The sequence below is a fragment of the Barbus barbus genome (genome assembly GCF_936440315.1).
Source record: "Barbus barbus genome assembly, chromosome: 12".
NCBI classification, from domain to species: Eukaryota; Metazoa; Chordata; class Actinopteri; order Cypriniformes; family Cyprinidae; genus Barbus; species Barbus barbus.
Window position 1 is genome coordinate 31,971,779 of NC_136740.1, and position 18,411 is coordinate 31,990,189.

Below are 18,411 nucleotides of genomic sequence, written 5' to 3' on the forward strand. Positions count from 1 at the left end.
CTTATACAATTTAATACTTTTTAAGGCCTTAAATTTGATTCAACTAAATTTAAGACTTTTTAAGATCCCGCGGAAACCCTGTTTATGCTGACTATTCATCCAAATTATGGTGAAAACCAAAATATTGATGTGCTAAAATAACATTTATGTGTTCAAAAAATAAATAAATGACTATATTACTACGTCACACGCGGTGGTATTGCAAGATGGCGGTGCCTGTGCGCTATAAACTATAACAAAACATCCGTTTTTCTTTAAAATGGTTCCATTAATCGTGTTTGTTATATATTTGTTAATTAAAGTGGAAATCACTTCCACTTTAAGCCATTATTTTACATTTACATTTATGCATTTAGCAGACGCTTTTATCCAAAGCGACTTACATTGCATTCAAGTTACAGTTTTTTTTTTTTACATTTTATCAGCTCTTGCTTTCCCTGGGAAAAGGGGAATTTTCATTTATTCACGATACTATTTATTACTAAAGTCTCATTTCAGTTTTAGTTTGGCTCTAGTTTTGGATTTATTCCAGTTTATATGAAACGGTTCATGTAGCGTGGATTAAAATGCATATACAGAGTAAATACATTTCACTGAACATGTTAAAAATATGTTAGTAAAAGTTGTCTGGAGCGCAGTGGTGTGATGCTGAAGGTGAGCGACCGTGGTGCTGTAGTTCATTTATAGCCTAAGCTTAGCTTTTCAGTTCTGGCGCTTTTAATTAGGCTTCAAAATTCGTCAAAGTTACATTATTTTTTTGAAGATTAATGGAGATTGATGGACAAAACGTGTAAGTTTCATGAACTATGATTGAACACAGAGCTTGTTTTTTTGCGATTATCCAAAAGCCTATGGAAAAATCCTATTGGCTTTTTGTCGAGGAACCAGTTTGATGCGAACAGCCTTTTTGTCCCTGGAGTGCCGCTCAGCAGAGGGCAGTGTGTCCTCACCGGATACGTTCACAATGCAGCACTAGTGCACTGCAGACTACACACTGAGCTGCATATACTCTGAATCATGAAGCATGTATAATGCAGCATACGCTGTTCAGTCAGAAATAAATGTTATAATTATTAATATCATTTCTAAATTATACATTTATATGTGATATACTTTTATTAATTAGTATGATTAGCATTTTTTTAATCAAAATTTGTGTCAAAACCTTCAGGCAGACTAATCAAATAATATCAAAACCTAAATTCAGAATAGCATACTAATCTTACTATTGTATAAAGATATGGCAGAAATGACAAGAGTAGTGTGTTTAAACTGAACTGAGCTGGACGATGACACTGAATTCAATAATGAAATGCCTTTAACTGAAAATTGAGTGTTTAATCTTGTCATTTTACATTATTGACACTATTTTCCTATTCTGATATTGGGAAGTATCTTTGACACAGTCTGTATTGTTAAAAGCGCTATATAAATAAAGGTGACTTGACTAGTGTGTCAGGATGCTGGTCCAAATTCATAACAACATGCACTCATATACTACTTGAACCATTTCTACAGATATAGTATCTAAACTGAGTGCAGCATGCATGAGATAAACAGATGAATGTGCATTAAACAACAGACTGTGAGATACTGTAACACATAATGAACAGTGTCATTTCAGTATTATTTACACACTATTAGAATTATTACTAATAGTTTGAATTAGCTTTTGTTTTAGATAGTATTTTCAGTTTTCACTTTAATTTTAGTCATTTTGTTATAGGCTTTTATATTTTTTTTACGGAGCCCCTAAAGAGAAATGTTGGTGAAAAAAAATAAAAATCAGGATGGGAGGAAAAAATATTTTTTAAATTCTCGCAAAGACATTTGCATTCTCTCGCAACACCAGTTGAGTTCGGACAAACACTTCCTGTTTACTTTACAGCTTGTAGTGGTTCATACAGCTCCATACATTCACAATGTAGCAGTTCATAGAGTTTTATTTTGGACTCAAGTATAAAGAAATACAGTCAGTGCTTATAGTTCAAGGCAAGTTTGGGACATTCTAACATGCTTAATGTGGCTTAATGTACTAAAACAGCGACACTGGAGGCCCTAATTCAGTATTTATAAATATCATTAATACTAATAATTTTAATATTAATAACCTAATTTATAACATTACTATTAATCAAGCAGAATAGCATGAATGCAACAAGCCCAGAATATGAATGGAACGCGCAAAGTTTCACGTGTTTTCTCCAATGTAGAAAAACATTATAAACTCTTAACGTGGCTTATTATATTGTTGCATTGCTTGCCTGTACATAGCAGCTATATATTTTTAATAAAATGTAAAATTTTTGCGAGAGAATGCAAAAAATTTGAAACCTTTATTTCCTCCCACACCCAATTTTTTCCACTCACCCTGTATTTTTTTCATGGCCATGTCCCTTTAGGGCCTCCGTATTTTTATTTTTTAATTTAATATGATCATTTTTATATTTTATTTAATCTTATTTTATTACTTAATTTCATTATTTCAGTTTTATTTTTAGTACTTTTAAGCACTGAGAATTAATTAAACTTTTTAATGTAATATTTGTTACATCAGCTTTTATTTTCTTCAAACGAAAACTCTTTAATAGCTTAAGTTAACAATAATAACACTGTTTTGATATTGCTCATTTATTAATTTTTTTATATTATTTTAGTTTGTTCTGTGTGAAGTTTATTTTTCACCTGTTGCATGTTTATATAATATGGCTAATTTAACATAAAAGTGCAGTACTCTCAGCTTAGAATATTCTGAAGTCATACAAGTCTTGTTTAAGGCAATTTTTGCATCTCCAAACATGTCAGACTTGCCATCAAGTCAAGAGAACCAGTTACACCAGTCATGTCACCGATATCAAACCTAAAGCAATGCATCTTGAGATGTCACAATTTAAATATTTTGTTCATCACACATGCAATCATTTGACATGCGATACAATCAGAGGACTGTTTTGCAGTCAAGTCAGATATTTTTGTACAATCAAAGTGATTTCAAAAAATACGCCCAGACGCAGCAACAGTTTATTTTACGGTGTCTAGTGCTCATTTGTTTGCTGGTTGTCGAGTGAGATCTGTGCAAGTGAGTGTTAATGAACTCCCACAACTCGTTTGTTGGCACGTGTCACACCCTTGGGCGGATGAGGAATGTATGGGATGCCATTACAAGGGCATGCCAGCGTGTGTCATTTACAGTCAGATGAACAGGATGTTTACCTGGTTTGAAGTGCGGGAGAGAGTGAACACCTGGCCACGTCTCTTCTGACGGCGTCCCCAAAACCTGCACAAACACAGAGAGAAAACACTGAGTCCTTCACAGACAGAACAGCTGAAGGACAGAGCAAAGACAGAGTCTGATCGATCTCAGAGGAACATATCACTCCGCTGGACACCAGCAGGCCACAGTGCTTCATTCACATGGGTTTATTATGCACAAGTGTGTGTGTATGTGTTTAAAGCAGCAGTGCTGGCCAACATCTGGAGCTTTTTGAAGTTTGAAGCTTGTAAAGAGAAGGACACAATTAAATACACAATGTAATTATAGCCATCAGATTCAATGATCTGAACTGTTGAGACAAGCTAGGATCTCCTCAGAGAGCATATGTGTGTGAGTGTGTGTTCCGTTCCGTGTAAGTTCCGTTCATGTCTAAAATTTTAGAAAAAGTTGTGTCTGCTCAATTGTGCTCCTTCTTGCAAAAAAATTATCTCTATGAAGAATTTCAGTCAGGTTTCAGGCCTCACCATAGCACAGAAACTGCACTTGTTAAAATTACAAATGACTTGCTTCAGATCAAGGCTGCATCTCATTGCTAGTATTACTTGATCTTAGTGCTGCGTTCGACACTATAGACCATGATATACTCATAGATCGATTACAAAACTATACTGGTATTCAAGGGCAGGCTTTAAGATGGTTTAGATCCTACCTGTCCGATCGCTACCACTTTGTTCATTTAAATGGGGAGTCATCACAATTATCACCAGTAAAGTATGGAGTACCACAAGGATCTGTCCTAGGTCCTCTGCTATTTTCAATATACATGTTGCCTCTTGGTAATATTATTAGAAAATACGGGATTAGTTTTCATTGTTATGCTGATGATACTCAACTATATATCTCAACAAGACCAGATGAAACTTCTCAACTAAGCTAATAGATTGTGTAAAAAATGTAAAAGATTGGATGACCAATAATTTCCTCCTATTAAATTCAGATAAGACAGAGATATTACTTTTTGGACCAAAAAACAGTACACAGAATCTCATGGATTATAATTTGCAACTAGACGGATGCACTGTTACGTCCTCTAAAGTAAAAAATCTGGGTGTTATTTTAGACAGCAACTTGTCCTTTGAAAATCATATTTCCCATGTTACAAAAACAGCATTCTTCCATCTTAGAAACATTGCCAAGCTTCGAAGCATGCTACCTGTTTCTGATGCAGAAAAGCTAGTTCATGCATTCATGACCTCTAGACTGGACTATTGTAATGCACTGCTAGCTGGTTGTCCTGTATCTTCAATAAACAAGCTACAGATAGTCAAAAATTTCCTTCTTACATGGTCGTGGGCCATATCCGATCTGTGCCACATGGGAGGAAAATAATCGGAATTGGGTCACTTGAACCATGCAGTTTAAATGCGGCCAAAGATCTAGAAGCTCTAGTCTAGAAATGTCCATTTGAACATTTGCGCACTGAACATTAAATGGTTTGATTGCTTGCAACAGACATGTAAATGAATGATTGATCACCTAGAAATCACATATAGTCAAAAGAGATAAGGGTAGTGAAGGAATCATCATTTCCGTCTGTAGATTCAGGAGGTGCTGAGAGAGACTGGAAACTCTACAGAAAACAGAAACCAAAACTCATCAGCTCCACACTTCACCCAATAACCTGCACCAACATCAGATTTCAACATAGAACCTCAGTCCAGCACTTTCACAGCATCAGCTTCATTCTTCTCATATTCATTACATCACATTAGAGCTACAGATTCTAGTATTTGCTACTTAAACTAAAACGACCTGAGAGAACCTGTCCTTCAGCTGAGAGACAGACTGGAGGATGTAGGTTTGGATGTAATGATCAGTCCTGGAGTTTGTTCTGCTCTCCCTCCAGATACTCATTCATACACAATAACATAGAGACTGCTCTCCCTGTAGAGTCCATCATCATCAGTAGAATAGGAGTGTTTGTGGATCACAGAGCAGGAACTCTGTCCTTCTACAGCGTCTCTGACACAATGAGTCTCATCCACACACTCCAGACCACATTCACTCAGACCCTCTATCCTGGGTTTAATGTTTATCTTAGTGGGTCATCAGTAAAACTGTGTTGATGAATCAGAATGGACTGATGACAGATTCTACCCATAATGCTTTGAGCTGCATGATGAATCAGTAACACTGAGATGTTATAGGGTCTCTTCTTTTCTCTTCATGACATTAATACTGCAGCTAAACTTCTGTCACTGAAATAACATGTCAGAATAAATGTGTGTAATAAATCCTCATATAGACAGTAAGACTTTGTGTCAGTCCTGCTGAGTGACCATGTGTTTCTGTGCTTTTCTCAAACTCTGTTTGTGCTGATGGATATCAACTATTTAGTTTCTAATGTAGTGTCAGATCAATAATTTATTACAACTATCAAAATGATCATGTAATTCATATGAAGAGTCACCATAATAATAGGAATACCAGTGTGTGTTTGTGTGTGTACGCGCACATGAGCTTCTGAACTTTTGAGTTTTATTTTTATTTTTTTTAAATAAGATAAACCTAAAAAACCAAGGTGTCAAGGAGAACATTTTCACTGTAAACAGAAGAAATTTGGCAAAATACACAGAAAAACAAGGAAAATCAGCAGATAACAGCACTAAAGAACTTTTTCCACATAGGACTAGATCCTACCACAGGACAACAGAAGAAAACAACAAAAACCTGGGAATCAGGAACTACTTTCAAAGTTCATTAGAATAACAAGAACATGTCACAAAACATGGAATTTGTAAAGGCAGACAACTGTTTATATATGAAGACTCAATAGCCCCTTTCACATAATAATACCAGTAAACTGCCATAAAATTACCAAAATGACTTTACCGCTAAATTAATAAATGCGCTGTTCACACAGGCAACAGCATTCCGTCTTTTTTCCGGTAAAGCACCATTCACACATCAGTTTTAAATTACCGGTAAATTCGGTGACATTAAACGGAAATGACCTCCTCCCGGTCAGTGTTTTTGTTGATGTTTTCATTCATGCAGCTTCTTTTGACCCAGAGACATCATATTAGACGACTTCAATCCAAACTACACAGCGTGGAGTAAATGTATCTGCATCAGAATATTATAATTGGCCCAGAGCTGTTGAAGTTTGAATTTCAATGGCTCTGGATTGGCCCGGAGTAGACGTCTTACGTCAGCGCGTTCGTACGTGTTCATACCAGTCCTCTTCATTCTGTGATCACACACAGCAGAATTCTGGCAATTTACAGGTAATGTTACAACTAGGGATGCACCGAATGTTCGGCAACTGACATTATTCAGCCGAAAATATGGATTCTGATACTACTCTTCAGAACATCTTCTAGAATCCTTTGATAGACTTTACTGTGTGGAGCAGTGGACTATACCTCTGTCTGTCACGTGGTAGACTGGGGTTCAATTCCCAAGCCGGTCACCCCATCCACCTCAAAAGACCATCTAAAACCTGATCAAGGTGATACCAGTAAGCCAGTTCTCACAGTTCCTGCTTGGAAGCGCTCCACTAGCTTGTGATCCTCCAGATCATCTACTCCCATCCCTACCTATTGTTCACCTCACTGTTGCCACTCCCTGGCCTGGAGAATACTTGCAAGCATCCTGAGAACTGAAACATTAAGGAAACTGAAAATAAACTCTGTAAAACTTATCCATTTGTGTTTGTCTGTATTTCTGGGTCCACTATAAATTCTCTGACACTATTTGATCTTTTTTTGCATTTCAATTACTGTTTTTTTCTCCTCTTTCTTCCTTTGTTGTTTTGTATTATTCACATTTTGCACTGTTTTAATTGTATGTAGCAACGCTGCAATGCTTTGGCAATATGAATGTACAAATATTGATCATGACAAAGTATCTAAAACTGAAAACTGAGAGCGAGTGTGAGTGTGTGTGAAGACTGAACCCCCACTCCTTTTACAAAACAGATCCATCAGTGTGATCCTGCAGTCCTGCAGTTCAAATGTAGTAATTAGGCTGCAATTTTTAAGGCTGTTGTCCTGCTTCTCTGTAACTTGTATTCATTGAGTGTTTGTCTGAGACTGACATGTAGATATTTCATTATCAGGGTTCCTCATTCCTAGTCCAGGAGTGTCACTTTCATACAGAATTTAGTTTGATCTGAATTAAATACACCTAAATCAGCTAGTCAAGGTCTTTGCATTTACTTCAATAACATTCAAGTACGCCTTCACTAATCTCTACAGGAGCAGGAACCTGCTATACAGACACACCTGTTTTACACACGTCACTCAAACACAGAACCAGGAAACAGGAATCACCTGAGTTCAGGGAAAGAGAAACAGAAGAGTTGTTGAGCTGTTGTGAGTTTGTTTCTCTGTATTCAAGGAGAAAAATGGAAGAAGCCAGAATTTTGGTGAATGAGTTCACGTGTGCAGTGTGTCTGGATCTCCTGAAGGATCCAGTGACCATCCAGTGTGGACACAGTTACTGTAAGAGCTGTATTACAGACTGCTGGGACCAGGAGGATCAGATGAGAGTCTACAGCTGCCCTCAGTGCAGACAGACCTTCAGTACAAGACCTGCTTTAGCTAGAAACACCATGCTGGCTGAAGTGGTGCAGAAACTGAAGACGACAAATCTTCCTTCTGACTGTGACGCTGGAGCTGGAGATGTGGAGTGTGACGTCTGTACTGGAAGAAAATACAAAGCCCTCAAGTCCTGTCTGGTGTGTCTGGAGTCTTACTGTCAAACTCATTTTGACCGTCATGAAGAATTTCATTCACGTAAGCCACACAAAGTGATTGAAGCCACTGGACGACTGCAGGAGATGATCTGCCAGAAACATGAGAAGCTCCTTGAGGTTTTCTGTCGCACTGATCAGAAATGTATATGTGTGCTGTGTACGACGGATGAACATAAAAACCACGACATTGTCTCAGCTGCAGCACAGAAGACAGAGAAACAGGTATTTAAAACTAGACACTGTTGAAATATTGCTGATACTTAGAATAGTTTAATGTGTTTATATTAAACCCCATATTAACAGCTGACAGCATTCACACTGCACACGACAGCAGTAGAAGAACAAGAAGTTTCACTGTTCACTGAAAACACAATCTTCCATAAAACAGGCTTTAACAACATACAATAATGGAGTGAACTCTTTACCCGCTCTTTGACAAAAGATATACTTCTATCAGTCAATATGCAAGTTAAATGCAGTACCAGGTGAGTTTCTATTCAGTAAATCTGACTGAATCCAGGGCCCGTATTTATCAAGCCTATAAGAATTACTCTCAAGATCACTGCTAAAAATGTATGTGTAGCTTCATTTCTTTTCTGTGTAGCGCCACAGCTTAATTACGCAGCAGAAACACTGCTGAAGCTTTATGTCTGTGTCAGTTTCACTTTTACAATACTTACGCTTAGGATGTGAAAAATAGTCAATATTCTTCATGATAATTCATGTACGATGATTGTAACCAATCATTACTTCTGCAGTTTGAACCTACAGCCATTGGTTATAAGTTGAGTTAAGTGATCTTTAAACTGCCTAACTCTACATTTACTGGATTCATCTGATCACATGATGATTTAGTGCCAGTAGTTTTCTGTGAGATTCACTATCATGTGTTTGTCCTGCAGAATCAGCTGAAGGAGATGCAGAAGACGTTCCAGCAGAGAATCCAGCAGAGAGAGAAAGATCTTCAGGGGCTGAGAGAGGCTGTGGAGTCTCATAAGGTGAGTCTGGAGAAGAAAAGAAGTTTGTCTCAGTCTCAGTTCAGACTCACTGAAGCCTGAATCACTGTGTGTCCTAACAGCGCTCTGCACAGACAGCAGTGGAGGACAGTGAGAGGATCTTTACTGAGCTCATCCGCTCCATTGAGAGAAGCCGCTCTGAGCTGATACGGCTGATCAGAGATCAGGAAAAGACTGCAGTGAGTCCAGCTGAAGGACGACTGGAGCGACTGGAGCAGGAGATCAATGATCTGAGGAGGAGAGACGCTGAGCTGGAGCAGCTTTCACACACACAGGATCACATCCAGTTCCTGCAGGTAACACAGATCTACAAGAACAGCATCATAGTGGACTTGAGCAGATCCTGCTGTGACACCAGACTCACAGAGAAACATTTCATGAGTGTCTTATTATATAATCATCAGTCAGACTCTCATCTGATCGTCTTCTTTTGAAAGAGATGCTGCTTACAAATGGCTTTCAGCTCTGGAAATCTCTTAGGAACCATTTCTCTCAGCTCTTTCTGAAGATATATTTCGCTGTCAAACACCACTAGCATCACCAACAGTTCAAAACTTCACTAACATTTCACTAAAACAGATTTTTATTGGCCTGTAAAACATTGATGAATTAATGAATATTTTTTAGCTTTTTGTGGCTTAAAATGACTGAATTTGTGGTGGCTTTTCTCAAATATTTGCAGCATTTAAATTTTTTTTATTCTGTTTTGCAGTGAAAACCTAGCAATAATCATGATAGCAATATTTAAAAAGTGAATTAAGAGTGTCTTATTGTAGTCAGACTCTCATCTGATCGTCTTGCCAGTAGGGATGCAACGTATCACATCCGATCCGATACCAGAGCAGTTTTTTTTTTTTTTTAAATCAATACTTCTGTGTCACTCTTTTGTGTGTTAAACACAATCTACTACACAACTTCATTTTAATGAAAAATAACATGAAAAAATATACAGGGGCTGTTTATCATACACCTGGTTCACTTCACTGGTCACTTGGTCTGGGCCGCATTCCAGATGAAACTGGACATGTGTAAATGCATCTGGTTGTTGAAACCACATATGTAAATTTTACTAGGCTATATGACATTATAGTCAGATATGACTGCGCTAATGCAACACGCATCGCCGCGGACGAGTAGCTGAGTTAGAGGTCTTCACGGAGGACCCGAGATTCTGGTCTATATTTTAAATGGTCAGCCGGGTCCGGTTCGGGTCCCAATCTATTACTTCGGGTCCCGGGTCTATTTAACATTGTGTGTAATACCCGAGTCGATCGGAGAACACCGCACCCGCCAGAGATCAGTGTCAGTCAGCATGCGTGTGCTTTGTAACTTGCAGTTTGTAAAATTAGGATGAGAAAAACGTGAGCGGAAAATAAGGTGAAAAAACCAAAAAAAAACACGAGTTACCTCCAGAAGCAGAGTGCGGGCGGAGTTAATGTAATACTGCAAGCGGATGGTGATCATGCATTCCTTCATGAGTGATGTGAAAAATATGTTTCACTTCTTGTTCTGTGCGTTTTTTTGCTAAAAAATTATAAAGTTTTTATTACAACCAACAAAAAGTATCGTTATTGTAGGGTAAACGCAACAGTCGAGGTTGACTCGAGATGGAGAAAAAAACAACTGCGGAGTTGCATTAGTCATCCGTCTCCAACCGTGACAGCAAGTAGACTTTTAAAGCTGGAATAATGAGTGGATTAAGAAGGCTCTTTCAGTCCAAGAGAGAGGAACATGGATGGAAATGTATTAGCTAGGAGAATTGTATGCATCGCAGTCAGGGAGAAGACTAATAACAGTACTAAGGGATTCTTTTTTTTTTTTTTGCAACTTGTTATTGATTTAACCCTCTGAGCGCCAAAGTCGCACGTCATGTTTAATATAATAGACTGTAGTTCCTAATATGGTGTAATATCTCATTTGTATTCTCTACCACTAGATGGCAGACATGTAGTACTTCGATTCTAGACCAAAATTACGTCATGTTCCTATTCAAATTGTTCAAGGAAATAGCAGAGCAAGTGAGCTATCGTGTCATTGATGCGGAAGCAGTTCAGTTCATAGCGTCTGAGTAAATTGTGAGATTTGTGAGAGAAAATCCGTGAGAATGTGTTGCAAATGTTATTCGCCAGTTCTGACTCTGAAGGGGAAAGTTTGCCTTTTGGAAATGAGGATCGGTCGTCTAATAAAAATCTTTAATTGAGCAAAAGCATTATAATACGAACAGCTCCAACAGAGAGTGGCACAAAGTGCGTATGCGCTTCCCGTGTGCAGAATGATGCGCTTGAAGCAGCACGGAGTCACAGCACGCAGCTCCGCATAAAGAAGTTCAAAGCACAGAGGAAAGAGATATTGATGCGTAGCTTATTAAATCTGGCCGATAATTTGAGCCTTTTCTCTTTCAACAGTTTAAAAATGTTTAGTTATTGTGTCCTCTTGGAGAGAGTTTGATCGTCTTGACTGTCGTAACCGAACACGGCACAGTTTGAATGCTGAACGGAGGATGACAGACAGAAGCAGACAGATCCGAAACTTGAATTTAACGACTTAAATATTCATCTGTACCTCACATTAAACTATGGAATGGCTTCAGAACACTTGGACTTTGACTTTATGGTGCTTTATAAATGAAGTGTGGAGCTGATGAGCTTTGGTTTCTGTTTTCTGTAGAGTTTCCAGTCTCTCTCAGCACCTCCTGAATCTACAGACGGAAATGATGATTCCTTCAGTTCTCTCTTCTCTTCTGATGGCCTGAGAGAATCTGTCCATCAGCTGAGAGACAAACTGGAGGATTTCTGCAAAGAGCAGCTCAGGAAGATCTCAGACAGAGGTAAAGTCCTGGAGATTCATCTGCTCTCAGAAACCGGTCCATCATCTCATATCGTGGAGAACATCATATTAGAAATGTGTTAGGAATGAAAGCAGGATCATGAGAATCACACTGTTCATGTCTGTTGATTTCCACAGTCACATTCACCAACATTGTTCCCAAGATCAGGAACGACTTCCTACGATGTAAGTCAGTAAGAAAACAAGCAGAAATGTGTGTTCATGTTCTTCTTGTAGAAGGTGAAAGAAGAGTTTTATAATTGATGTAAATGATGATTAGCACAGATATCTGCTCATCTGTACTGAGACACTGATGATACACTGAACATGAAGATTTCAGCTACATTAAAAGATCAATCAGATTCATAATTCCTGATTCTGATGTGTTTTATCTCCATCAGATTCCCATCAGCTCACTCTGGACATGAACACAGCATATAAACGCCTCCGTCTGTCTGAGAGCAACAGAGAGATTACTCACACTCACACAGAACAGCCGTATCCTTATCATCCAGACAGATTTGATGTGTATTCTCAGGTGTTGTGTAGAGAGAGTGTGTGTGGACGCTGTTACTGGGAGCTGGAGTGGAGAGGAGATAATGGCGTGCGTATATCAGTGTCATATAAGAGCATCAGCAGGAAGGGACGGGGTGATGAGCGTATGTTTGGAAATAATGATCAGTCCTGGAGTTTGTGCTGCTCTCCCTCCAGTTACTCATTCACACACAATAAGATAAAGACTGATCTCCCTGTAGAGTCCATCATCAGCAGGAGAATAGGAGTGTTTGTGGATGAGAGAGCAGGAACTCTGTCCTTCTTCAGCGTCTCTGACACAATGAGCCTCATCCACACAGTCCAGACCACATTCACTGAGACCCTCTATCCTGGGTTTTGGGTTTATAACAGATCATCAGTGAAATTGTGCTGATGAATTAAAATAGATTGATGAGAGATTCTACCCATAATGCTGTGAGCTGCATAACAAATCAGTAACAGTGAGATGTTATAGAGTCTCTTCTTTTCTCTTCATGACATTAATACTGCAGCTGAGCTTCTGTCACTGAAATAACACGTCAGAATAAATGTGTGTAAATCCACATATAGACCGTAAGATCAGTGTGTGTGAGTCCTGCTGCGTGACCATGTGTTTCTGTGCTTCTCTCAATCTCTGTTGGTGTTGACTGAAATCAGTCATTTAGTTTTTAATGTAGTGTCAGATCTGATCACATAGTACAGTAACAGCAATCATTCAAACGCTGCAGGACGATGCACACATGTTTAGTGTTACCATAAGCACTAGTAGTGATGATTGACCTAATAAACAGCACTATTAAAGTGACAGTCTGTCCAGCAGGGGGCAGTGTTGAATTATGTTCAGTTTGATGAAGCATAAATCTGACTTTGTCAGAACTTATGCAAAGTAAAAAATAAATCATGAAATGATTACATGCTGAATATCAGCTGGCCGCAAGTTAATTATTGCACGAGTAAATTAATTATGTTTGTGCTGTTTTAGAATCTTAATGAGTAATAATTAAATTTGTTCAAAATGCAAAACAACTTAATAGTATTTAAATACATGGTCAGCAACCAAACAACAGGACTACCAGCAGCATCCATCATACGTGAGCCATGACGACCCATGATACACACACACACACACACACACACACACACACAAACACACACACACACACACACACACACACACAAACACACACACACACACACACACACGTGAGGACATTCCGTTAGCATAAGGTTTTTTCAACTGTACAAACTGTATTGTATTATATTGTAAGTCGCTTTGAATAAAACCGTCTGCTAAATGACTAAAAGTAAATGTATTTTCTATCCCCTTACCCTACCCCTCACACAAAAAAATCTTTACTAAAAATAGTGCTGAGAGCACTAAAAATGTAATTAATTCAATATTAACACAACATTAATTAAATATGAGCCAATCAATTTGCCATACTGTTCAGTTCTGTCGTTCTGCTCTATATTTGAGTTTTCTCTGACCTCTTTCAGAAACAAAGACATGAGAAATGCCCTGCGTCTCTGCCATCAGTCCACTTCCACAGTCATGTAGCTCTGTGATGAGAAATCTCTCTGAGAAACCGAGTCGAGCTCTGAAATCCCACAGGAGCTCCAGAACGAGCAGCTTCAGCGCTGGAATAACAGAAAACGTCTCTCTCTCGCTGTCTGTCTATGTCTATCACGCTCTCAGAGAGCAAGACCCTTTAAAACAACCTCCACGCAGGAGCAAAGCAATCTGGAGTGAAATTTATCTTCTATATTGAACACACATTGGGGGGAAAGATCGAGCCCTGGACATCAAACATCCAGCGCATGAATCTCTGAGAGCAGGTCACCTTCACATGACCACAGGAAGCAGACCGGTTCAGTCCGGATCAGATCGGTTTGAGAGACCTTACAGGAAACAAACCTTTGACATAGAAACACCCTAGCAACCACTCAGAAGACCCTAGCAACCAGACTAAGTGTTTTATTCAAAACTCACTCTATTTACTTTCTTGCTATGCTCCTGGTCTTACTGTAAATGATTCATCCATGCACTTTAGACACTAGAACAAATATCTGTGGCATGAAACAATCTTAAAGGTTATAGTTAGGGTCTGACGTGATCTGACAGAGGTCATGTCATTTATCATGATCCCTGAACAGCATGAAAGAGAAATAATGCAATGCTGCATTTTTCGCCAGGCTTTCCTTTTAGTTTCATGCAAACAAAAATCTCTACAACTAACTAAAACTAGCAGCACTATATATTTCTACATTGTGTTTGTTCGAGCAGCCTGATTGGACGAGACATAATGATATTCAGTGTGTTTACATGCATAATCTTACTGTGCTTAACAACCGTTTTAAATCTAGAAAATGTCAAACTGCTTAAGCAGAAAACAACGGTAACTTGTTTACTTGAAGCTTTATAATGCAAGTATCTTAATGCATTAATTATGCCTTGTATGATCTCATAAATAATTGTAATTACAGTTTATAAAGTAGAAAGTAGAACGCCTTTAGAAAGTATAATGCATAATACAGATGTAAATACTTATATTTCATATTATTATGCATTTTAAATATGATTACAATTACTAATAAAAAGATATAATGCATTAAATGTTCTAGAAAATTAGATTTACTCATTCCTCCAATTTTTTGACAAAGAAAATAAAAGTTATGTCCTGTTTATTCAATGTTTTGACATCACAACCTGAGAAAAATGCAATCATTTCAAATCTCATGTCATTGTGGGTTTCTTGCGTTGTCGGGTTTATATGAGCTGATAATGAGTTTATAATGAGCTGATTTGACGTTCACAGTGTGTTACTGTGCCTGTACTGTGCAGTGTCTCAGTGAATACCATTAGTTTGAGGCAGCACTGTTTGTTGAACAATGAAGCAGTCATTATTGCTGTCATTTAGTTTAGAGCTGCTAGTGCCACAAATATTATACAGGTTAATTTTGAACATAAGAGACTCTAAAGGAGTCTGTTAAAGGAGACTCTTTTGCACAACAGATGTAAAATGCTGCATTTAACCAGCTCTTCCTCTGATACATGAAATGCTCGGATCTTAGGGAAAACTGGTTCATTCCTCATGTCTTGCATGAGCTGATTGACCAATGAGGTGTGAGACAAGCAACTGATGGACTGTCAGAGATACCTGGACATGCTGCGCAGGTGTGTGTGTGTGTGTGTGTGTGTTTAGAGGAGAGGACAGATAAACAGGAAGGGCTTCAGTGCTGAACTTCATGCAAATGAGATGCGAAAGACAAGCTGAGTTTCTGACGTCTACCATAAATTATATCTGATGCTTGAATGGCAGCATAATTCTGTCATTCCGTGTAGAGCTGGATAAATTGAGAATCACATTTCTTTTTGTCTCAAATAGAAATCACGATTCTCCCACGATTCTGAACTAAACAAAATAATGTGTGACAAAATATTAATTGCTGCAGTCTATTTAAAAGTGTTTAATTAAATTAAATGAATTATTAATCATTTGAATATATATATGTATTTAAAATAGAATTATTTAATACACCAATTTTTAATCTTAAAATTATGAAAAAGTGGTTTGAATGAATGATTCAATGACTCACTCATACAGTAAATACTTCACTTGTTTCATTACAAGATGAATCAGCATTTTTGAACAAATCTCCTGAATGAATGATTCAATGACAAATCCATGTTTAAGTCACTAGTGGAGAAACAATGTAAACGACACAAATATTGTTTGAAGTGCCTGTTACTTTCAAAAGGGGATTTTCTCTAATTTTGATTAATCAAAGAATCAAACAAAAGTATCACAGGTTCCAAAAAATATCAAGCAGCACAACATTTTCAACACTGATAATGAATCATATTAGAATGATTTCTGACAGAAATAAATTATATTTTAAAGTATCTTAAAATAGGAAACCAATATTAGAAATTGCAATATTATTGTGTAATACCACTGATCTTTCTGTATTTTTGGTTAAATAAATGCAGCCTTGATGAGCAGAAGAGACTCCATTAAAAAAATATTAAATATTTTAATAAAAATATTTAAATATTTAAAAAAAAAAAAAACATAAAAAATCGTACTGATCCCAAATGTTTGAACAGCATATGTATTCATATATACCTCTATATATGAATAAATATATAATAAAAGTGTGCACACATATTAACTTCTATATTTATATGAACAACTATAGCCGGTGTTCTGTGAGATGTGTAGTGGACGTGTTGTGCTGAAGCTCTCAGAAACAGAAGGAGGTGCAGATGTGGTTCAGCCACCCGGAGTACAGAGCCCTGAGTGACAGCACATGTATTATAGATGGAGGGTGGAGGAGAGGGACGGGATGCTTTGAAGTGCAAGCGGAGCGGGTGGAGAGAGATCAGGGCTGCGGGAGCGAGTGGCAAACGAGTCAGATCAGCAGGGAGCTGAGAGAAGATTGGCACACACTGACAGCAGTCGTCAGGAGAACACGTCTGACAGCAAAACCAGCACAAACCTGAATGAATTGACATCTCACGTGTGCTGATGAACTTCACCAACACTCTCACCTTCAGTGCAGTTCAACGGCCAATGCAGATAACAGTAACTATTACAGTAACTATAATGATAGCAGTAACTATAACAATAACTATATACATAACCTCCCAACTCAATACAGTCGTGCTGAACACTACCTATTTTTACGGGTCTAATAGGGATGTAACGATTCACTTACGATTCGATTCAATTCATGATTTTTAATTCACCATTTAAAATTAGAGGCAACCACTGCATTTTAATCATGATCCAAACAAAGATGCAGCATACATGCAGCATGAGCAGTTTATAATCTAAATTAGATTATGGTCTGACTTTAGTTCTGTGAAACTGTACATAAAACATATCTGAAGGAAACAGCAGACGATGAGAAGCAGGTTCACTCTCTGCCAGCAGGTGGCGCTTATGAACAGAAATGATGTAGTGTTTACCGCTGTAAACAAAGCAGAGCTGCGCTTATGAACTCTACTTTAATATGCATCGTTTAGAGGCATTTATGAAAAGAAAATACCACGTAAACTTTTCTAAAGACGGTCAGTTCCCCTCAGAGATACATTCATATAAATTCCTACTCCAATTGTATCATGATTTGTTTAGCATCTGATTTGAATCGTCACATATTTTAATCGATTTTCAACCAGCTCACGGTTCATCGATACATCCCTAGGGTCTAACCTGACAAACTCTGTCAAATCCAGTCACCAGGAGAACTCCAGGCACACTGAACTTATATCTGCTTTACTGTGAGCTTCTTTGGATAAAAGCAGCTGGTAAAAAAGTGGCAGGACTCGCTGTCAATCACTCCTGTAATGTCAACGGCAGTGAAGCTGTCCTTTCGCTAGCGGTCCCGCTGGGCAGGAGGTCACCACATGCCCTCGGCCGGCTAAAACAACGACCACCCACATGCAGTAATTAATTCCCCCGCCAGAGCGGATCGGCTTCACTTACACAGATCAAATCTCAGGAGAGTCTGGATGCAAAGTTATGTGGGGTCAAGCCAGGCCGACTCAACTCAACTCTATAGGGCTGAAAGACACATGCACCAACCCTAAAACACTTCAGAAGTTCTGTTGGGTCATGAAGAACAGGCTGAGACAGACACCTGTTTCAAACTGAGATCCACCGAGATACATGTGAGATATCATATGAAAGGAAACTGTGGCTCCTTAGCAACATTTACTAGATGATTATCATGCCAATGCAGCAATGCCAGTCTATTATGTTCTCAAACGATCCGCAAATCATCTTAAATGAGTCACTGGAAATCATTGGAAATGGAGAGACTAATTACAAATCTGAATTGAAATGAACTTAAAATGACAGATTCAATTATTTGAGAGTTGTTAGTTAATAAATGAAAAGTTCTCCTCTTTGTCTGTCATCATTAATGCACTTGAATTATTCACTGAGAATTAGATGAGCAATAATTTAAAATGATCCAAAAACTAATTTTTTTTAATTTTCAGTTAAAATTGGTGCACTGAACAAAAATGTGGAGTAGACTTAATTTTCACTCAGACA

At 38.0% G+C, this 18,411-nt stretch overlaps 2 protein-coding genes across 2 annotated transcripts in view; one reads left to right on the forward strand and one right to left on the reverse strand.

The window, feature by feature from the left end:
• The window catches only part of cdk14 (cyclin dependent kinase 14), a 138,131-nt gene that overhangs the window by 11,487 nt on the left and 108,233 nt on the right, over nt 1-18,411 (reverse strand). The window contains exon 11 of the mRNA XM_079429288.1: nt 3,214-3,277. Coding sequence (XP_079285414.1) covers nt 3,214-3,277 — 64 coding nt within the window. The remainder of the gene's footprint in view (nt 1-3,213; nt 3,278-18,411) is intronic.
• LOC306877501 (E3 ubiquitin/ISG15 ligase TRIM25-like) lies at nt 7,516-13,646 on the forward strand. Its single transcript, XM_079429284.1, has 6 exons — nt 7,516-8,195; nt 8,876-8,971; nt 9,052-9,285; nt 11,657-11,816; nt 11,954-12,001; nt 12,217-13,646. The coding sequence occupies exons 1-6, from the start codon at nt 7,623-7,625 to the stop codon at nt 12,741-12,743; spliced, it is 1,638 nt and encodes a 545-aa protein (XP_079285410.1). The 5' UTR covers nt 7,516-7,622; the 3' UTR covers nt 12,744-13,646.

Bases quoted from the DNA above. Each gene is read 5' to 3' on its own strand.
- LOC306877501 (XM_079429284.1), top strand. From the start codon at position 7,623: ATGGAAGAAGCCAGAATTTTGGTGAATGAGTTCACGTGTGCAGTGTGT. The intron at 8,196-8,875 runs GTATTTAAAACT...TTTGTCCTGCAG, and splicing joins CACAGAAGACAGAGAAACAG to AATCAGCTGAAGGAGATGCA. The intron at 9,286-11,656 runs GTAACACAGATC...TGTTTTCTGTAG, and splicing joins ATCACATCCAGTTCCTGCAG to AGTTTCCAGTCTCTCTCAGC.